At 45.9% G+C, this 13,070-nt stretch overlaps 1 protein-coding gene across 2 annotated transcripts in view; it reads left to right on the top strand.

The window, feature by feature from the left end:
* The window catches only part of MAP2K6 (mitogen-activated protein kinase kinase 6), a 76,831-nt gene that overhangs the window by 36,040 nt on the left and 27,721 nt on the right, over positions 1-13,070 (top strand). For both annotated transcript variants that reach the window (XM_005282964.5, XM_065563699.1), the window contains exons 2-3: positions 6,515-6,581; positions 9,948-9,996. In XM_005282964.5, coding sequence (XP_005283021.1) covers positions 6,515-6,581; positions 9,948-9,996 — 116 coding nt within the window. The remainder of the gene's footprint in view (positions 1-6,514; positions 6,582-9,947; positions 9,997-13,070) is intronic.

Raw genomic sequence — 13,070 nt, forward strand, 5'->3', positions numbered from 1 at the left:
TGTACAGGAATTCTCTTTAGGAGAAACTGTTTATTTTCTGTCCCAGTATCTGTGGATAACAAACACCTCTGTCTTTCCATTCTACACAACTATATTATTCTCTGTGAGGTTTCCTTTATTTTTCTGTGAAACATTAAAGTTAGGTGAATACTAAAAAACAAAACACAAAAAAAACCACCACTTGAAAGGGCAAGCAGCAGGCCTCTCCACCAATGAGCCTACAGCAAATTGCTGGACTCTGGAACCAGATTAGCAAGACTATTGAATGAATGAGGTTGTATTTTTCTTCCCCCTGGGAATGGCACTTAAGACTTTCAAAGGGAAGCATTCAATCTGTTTGTTTTTTTAAGTCATAGAGGAAAAATACTAATAATTTTGGTTTTAGCCCTTACTTCATTCCCAGCCCCAGTTTGTGGTTTACTCAATGCCCCTGATTTAAAAGAAAGAAAAAAGCCTAAAGAAGAAGCACTAGAGGGTTATACACTCATAGCCCTAACAACTAAACAACTTTTCAGCATCTTGGCCTATTACTGTCCATGTACCTGGATTTCTTTGGTAAAACACCACACTTTTAAGGGAGTGATTTCTCTGCCTCTGGGCTCCACCCACTTCAAAGTACTTAAGCACTAGCTGAAGTGCATTATAGGATGAAGATAATTTAAGCACGTGCTTAAAGTTAAGCATGTCCTGAAGTGCATTGCTAAGTAAAAGTCTCAGTTCTTTTTATCCCATTGTCTTCCCAGCCTTGGCAGGGCTAACACAAAACCCCCAAAAAAATTCTGTTCGGGCCCTTCCTTCAGGACACAATCCAGTCTGCAGTACAAAACACTCACAAAGTTAACACCCAAACAACCCTCTTATCCTGACCAAAGCAGTTGCCGAGGCCCAGAAGCCTCTCATGCCGTATCACTCCAGGATGACCAACAGCAGCCAGCTTCATGCCTGCAGCTCTCCTCCAACTGAACTCTCTCAACCCTTTATAGCAGTCACCTGACCCCCTTCCTCAGCTGGCTCTGATAATCCAACAAAACTGGCGAGTGCCAGTGTCCCCCCCAGCCCTTAAAAAAAGCAGGACATCCTGGACCCTTTCTTGGTACTTCAGAACCAACCTGTTTCATTCTCTTATCACCAATGCTGTTCTTAAAACCCAGGCTCCTGAGGTTAGGTGATCATGGCAGAATCTCAGTGGTCATTTGTAAAAATGAAATAAGATTCTAGCTCTCCTGATTGCAGAGAAAAATGGGACCTAAGTGCAGCCTGAATGCTCAGAAACCAGAAGGGAAAGAAAAGGACACACACCCTTTCTTATTTATTGATTGGTTTATTTTAAATAAATAAAAGTATGCCTTTTGGCTGCTTGGAGTTGACAATACTCTTGCCCTTAACCAAGGATGCAAGCTGTTTGGGGCAGGGACCACGTTTGCACTCCACCTTTGTACAGGGCTACCACAATGCACTCCAGTCCCTGATTCTAGTTCCTACTGTACTGTAAATAATAATGGTTCATAAGAGTGTGCTGCAGAACAATTCTTTTTCTTTTGGTGTGTACCAGACTGCATCAAACTTCATGTTTTTAAAGTTGCCTGAAAGCCAGATAGCCCTAAATCTTTATCTCCTGTACATATTACTCTTCCCTTCACACTGTAAGTACAGTAGAATACATCCTTCCTATGGAGTTGCTCTTTTAGCGGTCTATAAGCAGGAGTCTCGTCCTTGCTGTGATCAGCTAACAGAGAGAGGTGATCACAAGCACAGAGTTAGTGAATTGCACTATGTAGAACGGACACCAGCCACTAACTCTGTTGGTTTGTGTCTTTTACTTCTTTTCATCTAAAGTGCATTTAGTGCTGGGAAAAGGACAGTGTGGTTTTTATCCCAATGTGTGTGTATCTGGGCAAGGTGCCTCTTCCTGCTTTCTGAAGAAAGCGCCTCAGGGGGTTATCAGTCAGTTTCCCTGGCTCACTCACTTCGTAACCACTCTCTTGAGACTGATAAAAAGATGCCAGCTAATATAAGGTGGGTTCTGTCCAGGAGGGACTGGGCTGAGAGCCATCCAACTCCTCCCACACAGTTGGTGGAAACAACTATTGGTGGCTGATAACCTGGGCTAGATTCAAACCCGTGACCTAAAGGCCTTTTATCCTGGGTCGGATCTAAAACCCCTTCAACATAATGAAAACAACATGGTCTCGTAGACTGGGCCTCAGGAAACCTAGTTTATATTCCCAGTACCACTCATCTGCTGTTGAACTTTGGGCAAATCTCTTCATCCTTCTGTTTTCCTTCCCACCCTTGGTATATTTAGATTACAAGCTCGTTGGGCAGGGACTGTCTCTTGCTATGCGTCTGTACAGTGCTCAAGTCAATCTTGGCTGAGGGCCCTAGATGCTTCTATAATACAGTTAGTAATAAAAATCAGTGGATGGCTTTCCATTGACTTCCTTGGGCATTGGATCAGGCTCCTTGTTAGCAATCTCTGTGCTATCCAGTCTCTCCCCACATTGCTGTACCGTCTTGTTGGGTGGTAGCTACTGCGATAGATCCAACATGACACTTCGTATCCATATAAAAATAATGACTCCTGGGTGCGTCAGAATGAAACGTCATCTGATTCAAGTGAGTGTTTCCAAAGGCTGGGAGGCAGATTGCTCATGCTGCACTCTAGACACCCTGTTGTGGTCACAGACCTGCAGAATGCTCCAGAGATCAAGCACTATGCATGTTGTAACAAAAAGAGCGAAGAAACTTGGTCTAATTCAGCTGAGAGGCATAAAATTGCCGGATTACAGCCAGGGACTTTCATTAAATACCCATGAGGTGAAATGTGGTGTGTGATGTGTTTGTTGTTTTGTTTCACATACTAATACTGCAGGGAATTTGCTGGTGCTATGAGGGTGAATTGCGGCTGGCTTAATTCCACTCTGCAGTTCCACCTCTCCCAATGCCACCGTGAGATCCATATTTTCTTTTGATCATTGTTGATGCTTTAACGTTAAACTAGGTCCATGTCTTGGCAGCTTTGTTAAGGGAACAGATTGTGCTTCAAAAAATGGCAGAGTTTCAAAATGTTATATTCTCTTAAGAAAGACAAGGAAAATAAACTCAAAACATGGAGAATATATTTCAGTGGAAGGCGGAAAGGCTTTTCATATTTATTTGGGTTTGGTATTTCGCTACTTTGTTCTTCCTTGGACACCACTTGTGAACCAAGATAAGATTACATTTTGTACAGTCTGTTATGGTTCATGCTCAAATTAGGTTAATTTCCATTGGGTTAATTTCCACCCTCTCAGAACTGCTTGAAATATACTATGCTGAGATATTGGTACAGCATGTGTGATTCTGCAAGAAAATGAATGCAGGAAACAGAACAAAAATGGGTAAGAATCTGTGCTTGTTTTCACTTTTAAGTAGACCATTTGAGAGTGTTTTTGCAGCAGCAGGGGATAGGATAGAGTGTTTCTCCATGACCTGTCTGTGAACTGGTGCTAGTCCCTGAGATCTCCCTGACGCAGTTCAGGAAGGCAGCAAGCCGGTCCCTGGTATCAAAAAAGTTGAGAAACACTGGGATAGACTATCAAGATGAAGACGAAGTAGCAAACCAGAAGAGGGCAGATGGTTTTATAGTTAGGGCCCTACCAAATTCACGGTCCACTTTGGTCAATTTCATAGTCATCAGATTTAAAAAATAGATAATTGCATTATTTCAGCTATTTAAATCTGGAATTTCACGGTGGTGTAATTATAGAGGTCCTGACAGAGCTGGGCAGCTGGAGAGCGGCAGTAGCAGCACAGAAGTATGGCATTGCCACCCTTACTTCTGCGTTGCTGCTAGCTGGGCTCTGCCTTCAGAGCTGGGCGCCCGGCCAACAGTCGCCACCTTCCAGCCGCCAAGTGCAGAAAGGTGGCAATATCGCAACCCCCCTAAAGTAACCTTATGACCCTCCTGCAACTCCCTTTTGGGCAGGACCCCCAATTTGAGGAACACTGGTTTCCCCCGTGAAATCTGTATAGTATGGGGTAAAAGCACACAAAAGACCAGATTTCACGGCGGGGGAGGGTGGAGGGGGATCGGATATCATGGTCCGTGACGCATTTTTCATGGCTATGAATTTGGTAGGGCCCTGCTTATGGTTAAGAGGCTGAGATGTGACTGTGGAGTGCTGGGTCCAATTCCTCACTATCCCATAGACTCCTTCTATCACCTGGGGCAGATCACCTCGTTTCAGTTCCCTAGCTGTAAGACAGGGATGGAAAGCTAGGATTCTTACACTCTTTGGCTTTGGAACCAAGCTTCCCCTTCCCCCACCATTAGCACCTTTCACAACAACAATATTAAGAGGGAACCCCTGCCCCAAAGAGCTTCCAATCTAAATGGAGACCATAGGCAGTCACGGACCCCATCAAAGTCAATGGGTGTGCCAAGCCCCAGGCATGAAGTCACATGGCAGGACTCATGGGGTTTCCCTGGTTGCATGCTCAGGGGCTAGGATAGAGGATGCAGGCTATGTCAGAAAGCCAGTGAGAGGAATTGTGAGGATGACCTAAGAGGAAGCAGAGAGACAGGGCTTTTTGGGCACTGAGCTCGCTGGAGTGGCAGGCTTGGAGATTTCTGAGGAAGAAAACTGCTGGTTGCTGTTTATATCTACTGTGTTCAAGGAAACAGGACGCTATACATTTTTTTTGTAAATAAACAAGATTACACCAAGAGTATACCTGACTCCTATTACTGATTTATCAGCCTAATGGAAACAACCCTGCAAGACCCTAGATTTTGGTTAACCACTCAGGCTGTCGTGGCAACAATATGTACAGTGCCTAGCACGGCCCTAATCTTAGTTGAACCCTCTAGCTGCTATTATAATACTACTAAGAATAGTAAGAAGACCAGAGATGTAATGGCCGGGGTACTCTGCTAATCTAATTACAGAAGCTTCTGCATTTGTTTTTACCATTTTCCATCTTCCTTATAGACCAACTGGTGTCTCTTGGCAAATTTTTGAAAACTGTTCATCATTATTCTCAATAATCTCTCTCTCTCTCAAGCTGTTCTGCTGGGTCTTGTCTTCTGTTGGCCTTTTTATATTTAGACTGGTAGCTCTGTGGAGCAGAGCACATGTCTTTTTCCAATGCAAGTTTGTAGTATTGTTTTTAATAAATAATAATAATTAATAATATAAAGCAAGATATGTGCAGTAGTTTCCAAATAAATGTTTTATCCATAAAGCTGCATTGCAACCATCTGCTACATGCTGGAATGGCTTGTGGCAAACTGAGCAGGCTCCATCTTGTGTTTTAGAGCGGAGAAGAAAAAGAGCTACGGTTAAAAAGTTGACTAGTTGCTTTAAAAGGGTCATTTTCAGTTCTGTGGGCATGCATCTTAACCCAGTGGCCCCTGCAGCCCTGGAATTCACAGATATTTATAGGCCTGCGTGTCGGAGCATGATGGCAGAATGTGTCATAGGAAAATAAACCGAAACACTTATATGTAAAAGGTTGAAGGAGAGTGTCGTGAACAGGGAGAGAAACAGAGGTTTGAAGAAAGACAGTAATTGATGTAAATTGTTAGGTTAAAAAAGTCTAAATTAGGTGGCTGTGCTTTTTTGGGACCAAGTATTTTATAACACACCCAAACTGCATCTGTATGTTTATCCTGGGGGTTTGGTGACATGACTTATGTTCTCAGGTTATTTTGTCCCTAGATTCAGAACCTCACTCTGAAATGTGACTATATGTTTAGCAATAAAAAGGTTCTCATATTTCCCTAGTCCATCTGACTCTGTCACCCTCTGGTTTGGGCCCTAGGATTGTTTGAACTGCTTTAGAACTTGGTTTTAATCCTGTTCATGTTAACTCACTTTAAGAAAGGTTTAGCTAGCCAATGTGAACAAATACTGTTATATATTTGGAGCCTAATTCTACTCTCCTTTGTGCTGATTTTACATAGCTACATTGACTTCAGTGCTTAATCCTGGTTGACACTAGTGTAAATGGCCCAGACCCTCAAAGGTATTTAGGTGCCTAAGTCCCATTGATTTCAAGGATCTGGGCCTATAAGATCAGACTCTGGCCCTGTGTTGTCAAACTCTGTTTAAAAAGATTCTATCCCTGCTTTTGCACAGGGTAAATAGGTGTTTATACCCGGTATATTGGAATTGGTTTCAGTCTGAATTGAATCAGTTCAGGAAACATGGGAGCCGGTGTAGATAGGGCTTAAAAAGGTGAGATGCCTTTCCCGTTGCCTGAGCTGTTGCCTGCATTCTGTGCCACTGTGGGAGCTCGAACTGCAGGCCTGATCACAGCTTGCTGAACAAAGGAACTTTGTATTTTGAACTCTGTGCCCTGAATCTGCACCACCAGACTGAGCTGGTGTTTCTGTTAAATAAGGTCAACCATGGTAGACAAGCCCTGTTTTACAATTATAACCACAGAGGTTAACCTCCCCTCCTCGCCCCGGGTACACCACCACCCCCTAGAAAACTGTCTTTACTTCTGCCTCTTTCTTGTTTCGCAGGCAAGAAGAGAAACCCTGGGCTGAAAATTCCTAAAGAAGCATTTGAACAACCACAGACAAGCTCTACGTAAGTCTCAAAAAAATCCGGGGCTATAACCCCCTAACCTCCCCCCCCATTTAATTTGCTCTCTCGTGTATTGCTTTGTCACGTGTCTCAGTCAAAAGAACAAAAGGGGGTCTTATTTTAGCTGATGGTGTCGCTTCTTTTGCGTGAATGAGTTAATAGATTCAGAAGGGACCATTGTGCTCTGCTGCGTAACACGAGCTAGAGAACGTCCCTGAAACAGTTAAGAAGAGAGAGCCTGGTATTATTAGGGTGCCATTTGCTGCACAGGGCAAGCCCTGCAGCTCAGAGTTGCTTGGCTGTCAGCCTCCTTGAAGGTTAACGTTGATTATTAAAGCAGCAGCACCCACCGTCCTGTATGACTTGGGTATCTATTTGCATTGGCAGGTCTGCTCAGCTGATAGGCATAAACGGAAACACACTAGGTGATCTGATCCCATCCATCAGCCCCTTCCTCATGCTCATTCTGATGATCCTCTGAAGGGGGAGCCCCTGGGGGGCTGCTTTTTGACAAGTCAGAGACACAGATGTTTGGGAAACTGCTGGCTGCATGGGGGAGAAAGCTCTGGGCTATAAAGTGGCCAACAGCTGAAGTAGGGTGACCAGATGTCCCGATTTTATAGGGACAGTCCCGATTTTTGGGTCTTTTTCTTATACAGGCTCCTATTACTCTCCACCCCCTGTCCCGATTTTTCATACTTGCTGTCTGGTCACCCTAAGCTGAAGGGATGTCACGTTTCCCCCAGGAATATGAAAATTGAGGCTGATGCTCTCGTGGTCAATGGGAGAGTAATTTAGATTTAAGTTTCTCTTAAGAGAGCCTGTATTTTCTACTTGCTTGGAACAGTTGCTACTATAATATCCTTGGAGCTCTTTCCTGGATGGTTTATATTCGATACATTTGCTGGTACAGTAATGTTGCTTAGAAATAGATGTGTGGGATAGTTTATTTTGTTTGGGGAACTTGTAAAAACCCAGCAAAAGTACTCTCTTACTGGTATAAGCTGCGTCTGCTCTAGAAAAGGTTTGCGAGTGTACATCTAGACTATCTAAGTATAGCTCTCGTGGCAAACCTTTTCTAGTGTAGCCAAATCCCCAGTCAACTCAATAGACATCAGATACTGTGACTATGTGCCCTCGTATGGGAATAATTTGATGACATTGATGAGATTCCAGAAACAAATTAGTTAAAAAAAACCCCCACCCAACTGGCTTTTTATTAAGAGCTTAATTCAACGGCCTGATCAAAGGAGCAGTCCCGGTATCCCCTATTCAGCCAATTAGCACGTCAGGAAGGCCACAATGTAAAGAGATGGCATGAAGGCCTTGATTTGCCAGGGCAATTCTACTTGGGTTCCCCAAGCTTATGTACAAGCAGGAAGCCTGACTTTTTAAAGTGTGCTAGCAGTGGTTTTAATACATTAAATCAGTTAGGCAGCATCAGAAAGGAGAAATCTGAGAAATCTCTCTCTGGTCAGATATACCTGATGCCTTACCTTTCCCGGGAGGAGGAGCATTTTCTGAGAAGGAGAACCGTCCCCCACCTTGTCTTAACTATTCCTGGAAAGGATTAGTGTAAGATAAATGAAGGCAGCCTCAGGTTCTCTGTAAATTGGATGGGGCAGCTGTTACTGCAGAGACTGTGGAGGAATCAGAGCTGGGATTCCCTTTCTAGATGCCTTTATTTGTATTCTCGCTGCCGTGTAGAATCGTAGATGGAGCAGGTTTCCCTTAGCAGGACTGTTGGGAGATGTAGCTTTGCGTAATGATCATTTTAGGGGAAGTGGGACTGTGCTAATTGACGTGTGTGGGGTCTTGGCATTAATGGACTGCTGCTTTGTACAGCGTTGGATGTGAACGCTAAATAAAGATGTCAAGGGGGTAACAAGACGTTAACCTTTTGGCCTGGAGTCAGGTAATAAGCAGTTAGATGGGCTATCAATCCTTATGCTTTAGGACACGGAGTACGTCTACACTCCAAAAAAAACCCTTGTTGCAGCAAGTCTCAGAGCCCGGGTCAACTGACTCAGGCTCCTGGGACTCGCTGCACGGGGCTAAAATTCACAGTATTGACGGTTCCCACAAGGGACGGATCCCGGTCTCTGAAACCAGAAAGGGGGTGGGTCTCAGAGCCCAGGCTCCAGCCCGAGCAGCAGCGTCTACACCAGGGGTCGGCCACATTCGACACGCGGCTCGCCAGGGTAAGCACCCTAGCGGGCCGGGCCAGTTTATTTACCTGCTGACGCGGCAGGTTCGGCCGATCGCGGCCCACACTGGCCGCGGTTCGCCGTCCTGGGCCAATGGGGGCGGCGGGAAGCGGTGCGGGTGAGGGATGTGCTGGCCGCAGCTTCCCGCCGCCCCCATTGGCCCAGGACGGCGAACCGCGGCCAGTGGGGGCCGCGATCGTCCGAACCTGCCGCGTCAGCAGGTAAATAAACTGGCCCGGCCCGCTAGGGTGCTTACCCTGGCGAGCCGCGTGCCGAACGTTGCCGACCCCTGGTCTACACTGATATTTTTAGCCCCGTGAGCCTGAGTCAGTTGACCCAGCTTCTGACGCTCAGTGCAGCTGGGTGTTTTTTGCAGTTTAGACGTACCCACAGTGATCACCAACTCCGAGGCCAGGGGTATTTCACAGTTCGGTGCATTAGGGCTTAACGCTTTCTTCTGATTTTTGTTTATAAGCTCTGCTGGGGATGTTCCTTCATCAGGGGAAGGGAAGGAAGAAAACAACGTGCCAATAAAAATCAGCCATGTCCTATTGAAAAATATTTTCCCTTTCTAAATGGAGACAGGCCTGAACAAAAGCATAGGGTCCCCAACCCCTTTTAGCCCCAGGTGCATCCAGGGCCAAATGCTACTTCTGAGGCAGAAGTGAAACTGGGCTTGCGTTTTTCCTCTCTGCCTGTTTAATCTGTCCTGTAAACTGGCTAAGGCGGATTTGCTTCTCTCTACCCCTCTTGTGTTTCCCAGGAATTGGTTCCAGTCCAAGCCCGTCAAAGGGAGTCTCTCTTTGAATTCCTTAGTGCTGGAATTGGACGCAGGCTTATGAAATTCCAACTCCAGCAGCTTCCTTCCTGACACCTTTTGGGGTGACTTTGTGAACCTTGGCAACATCTAATAGCACTGAAAGGCTAGGAAACCAGCTCGGCTACTCAGGGTGACACTGCTGCATATGCTGCACGGGGCTGCGGTCCCATCAGTTTGAGGGGAACTTATACCCAGACTTCCCATTACTGAGAGTCCCATATCCACAGGGCAATAGCCCCTGGTCTAGGGGCTCTGCAAGGCTTTGTCTCTTTGGAATATTATCTGTGTAAGGTCTCTGTGACTGATGCTTCTGCATACTATTTTTTTCTTTCTCTTCCACAGGCCTCCTAGAGATTTAGACTCCAAAGCCTGCATCTCTATTGGCGAGAAGGTACAGTTACAAGCTATGGGAACTAAAGAGTTCATATGTGTTTGCGTACATGGGGTCAGGAACTAAGTTAGGGATGCGTGTTTAGAAAAATAATTCCTGGCTCTTGTGTGGGAAGGGTGCTGCCATCTGAACGTGAAGAAGGATTGAAATCAGGTTTAGGGCAGGGGTTCCTGGCCATTTTTAAGCATAAAACCACTGACGTTTTCTGTCAGTGCTCCCTAAGCCACCTGTTTCTCCATTTCCTAGCATCTTTTGTGCTTTAGCAGCTAATTCCCCTCCCCCTCCAAAAAAGTGAGACTGTTCTGGCGCATAAGACCTTTATCATCTTATCTTCACTGTGCCACTATGTTAAAAGTTTCTGTTCAGTTCATGGAAATGAGATCATTACACATTTTAAAAGCAATATCCAGAAAGTATTGTTTATCCATTCATACTGAAAGTTCATGGATTACATACTCTCTAGTAATATTGTTAATTGGAGAAATAGGTAGAAATGCATATTATATATTTATTTATACGTCTGTGACAGAAAATAGCTCTGATCACTCAGTGTATTGAAAGTATAGCACTAGGGATTATATGCGTGTATGTGAAGGGGGATATATGTCCATCCTAAATCTGTTTTCTGGGGGCTGTAAAATTTTCTACAGACTCTAAGCTTCTCTGGCTTAGAAGCTGGAGGTAGGTTCATGGTGGTTTCCTTACAGGTATGTGTTTGGCAAAACGGGAGTAAAATTGCAAAGTCTTTGGGTCAGGGACAGTCTCTTTGTTCTGTGTTTTGTACAGCGCCTCGCAGAGTGAGGTCCTGGTTCATGACTTGGGCTCCTAGGCATTATCGCAGATTCACAATGTAAATCATTATAATTATTATTATAATACAAACCAGGCTGTGCAGGTACAGTGGGTATCAGCATGCGTCTAGAGTTGCTGAAGCGGGAGGCCATAAGCCAAGCACCCTCAAGCACCGGTACGATCGGTGTCCCCTTTAGCACTGCAGCCTCTCAGATAAGAACTAAAACCGGCTAAGGTTATTCCCCCCCGCTAGGTTTTGATGAAACAGCCCTGCCCCATGGATGCACAGGGATGAGAAGTGTGATGTCATGCTCCTAGCCTGGCTGCTTTAGCCAGGTTGTAGCCAGCAGGCGCTTGGTCCCACTGCAGATAGAGATAAACTTTCTAGTGAGTCTTCTCGACCCAGTGCTGTTCTACCAGATTCCCACGCAATCAGAACCCAGCCTACGCCCCTGTGGCCAGTGTCAGCGTCTCAGCTGAAACATTTACGTATCATTTAGAGAGGCATTAGCCGCAGCTCATCGAACCTGCCTCGGCCTTTATTCACCTAATCCGAAAGTGAGATCAAGGAGCGTGTGAGGGGTCTTTTGTGTCAGCACATCTGTTAAAAAGCAGCCAGGCTCAGAGCTCGCATATGAGACTGTCCGCTCCTTTTGTGAGCGAAGCAGCTCTGCAAAGCCAGCCCAGGGGAATGGCCGAGCAAGAGGCCATCCATAGGAGCAAATCCTTCTATGGAGAAGGCCTCAGAGCTGACTCCAATTTGGTCCTCCAGGGAATTACCCAGCTTAACGAGCGTGGCCTCATTTCCCTTGGCGACACTTGCAACATCCTTTAACCCTTGTCTGGCTTTTACAAAATGCCCCCAACACCACACGTTTAATGGGATTAATAGTAACATGTAGTCGGGGCAAGATGCTGATTGCTAAACCCTGGGTAATGTTAGTAGTTTTCTTTTATTTCATTCTCCCACCACCAGGATCAATACAAGCGAAGAGGACGCAGCCTGAGAAGTTTACTTTTTAAATGGTCTGTGTGAGCCGTGGCGACCAGTTCTAATAACTGGAGTATCCACCCTGGTTTAGTCACACCCACCTGCCTGGCCCTGAGCCATTGTTTGGCGTCCTTGCAAAGTCCTCCTTCAGTTTCAGAGTTAACACTTGTATCCTCAGCTAGTGGGCTTAGCACACAGGGCGCTGCCCAGCTCACCCAGAGACGGATGTGGAGCTGAGGCAGGGTTTTAAAATTCTCTTGAATTGGATGCAGGCGGAGAGTTTCCCAGAAGGGCGCTGGATGAGTTTTCTGGGAGCTCCAGCCGCTAGCAGTAATGCATGATCTTAACTCTGGTGATCCCAAAGACTCCAGAGAATTCCTGGACAATCTCCTTGTGACTGGAGTTGATGACACTAATTGGATGGGATCGCCTGCTGGTCCTGATGTGGGATGCTGAGTGAGGGCATTATGCGGACCTCAGGGAGGGACTCTGCTTAGAAAGCTGGCAAAGAACTAGATTCGCTGCTAGGAATCTCCATGTGCCTGTTAAGTGTGACTGGCCTTTCGGGGGGGGAGGGGGTCCTCCATATGGGCATCGGATGCCAAGGATGCTCCCGGTTCTCTTACATGCCCTCATCGTCAAGGCAGCCCTCCCTGCATCAAACCACTGAACACCAAATGGGCTCTTGCTTCTTCAGTGGCCTGAAGCCAATTGCTCCTCTATAAAGTGTAATCGCCTCAAAACAGCCCTAGATACTGTTGACCCACAAAGTGGGACAGAGGGGAGCAGCGATCAAGTATGTGCGTATGCACGCACCATCAGCACCTCAAAACTGAGCTGGGTAACAACTTGACCTGGGGCTCTTGGAAGCGGCCTGATCACCTTGCAAATGGCCGTTTTCTCCTAGCCCCAGCTGGAGCAGAAAGTAGGGCTTGTTTTCTTTCCCGTTTTTCCTGCCTCCCCTTGGATACTGACTCATTCCCTAGCTCCAGTTGAGGTGTGAACTTCCACTGTTTGTTGCTGGACTGTTAACTTCAAAGCCTAGTTCCTCCCCTCTCCCCAGAAGCTATTAACAGCTTCCCCAAGTGCTCAGCCTTGGCATTTCAGTGAGGGACACCTCTTCTGGCTTTCACTCTGAAGACACTTGACTGGGAAGTCTAATGGATGATGGGGGAGAGAGCCCACTCTCCCCTCCTGAAATATAATCAAAGCCAACTCAGTCATCCCCAACAGCTTTCAGGGCTATAGCATGGATTGTCAACCCTGGCTGTGAGGAGGATCTGAAATCTTT

Source organism: Chrysemys picta, chromosome 12 (genome assembly GCF_011386835.1).
Source record: "Chrysemys picta bellii isolate R12L10 chromosome 12, ASM1138683v2, whole genome shotgun sequence".
Classification (NCBI taxonomy): domain Eukaryota; kingdom Metazoa; phylum Chordata; order Testudines; family Emydidae; genus Chrysemys; species Chrysemys picta.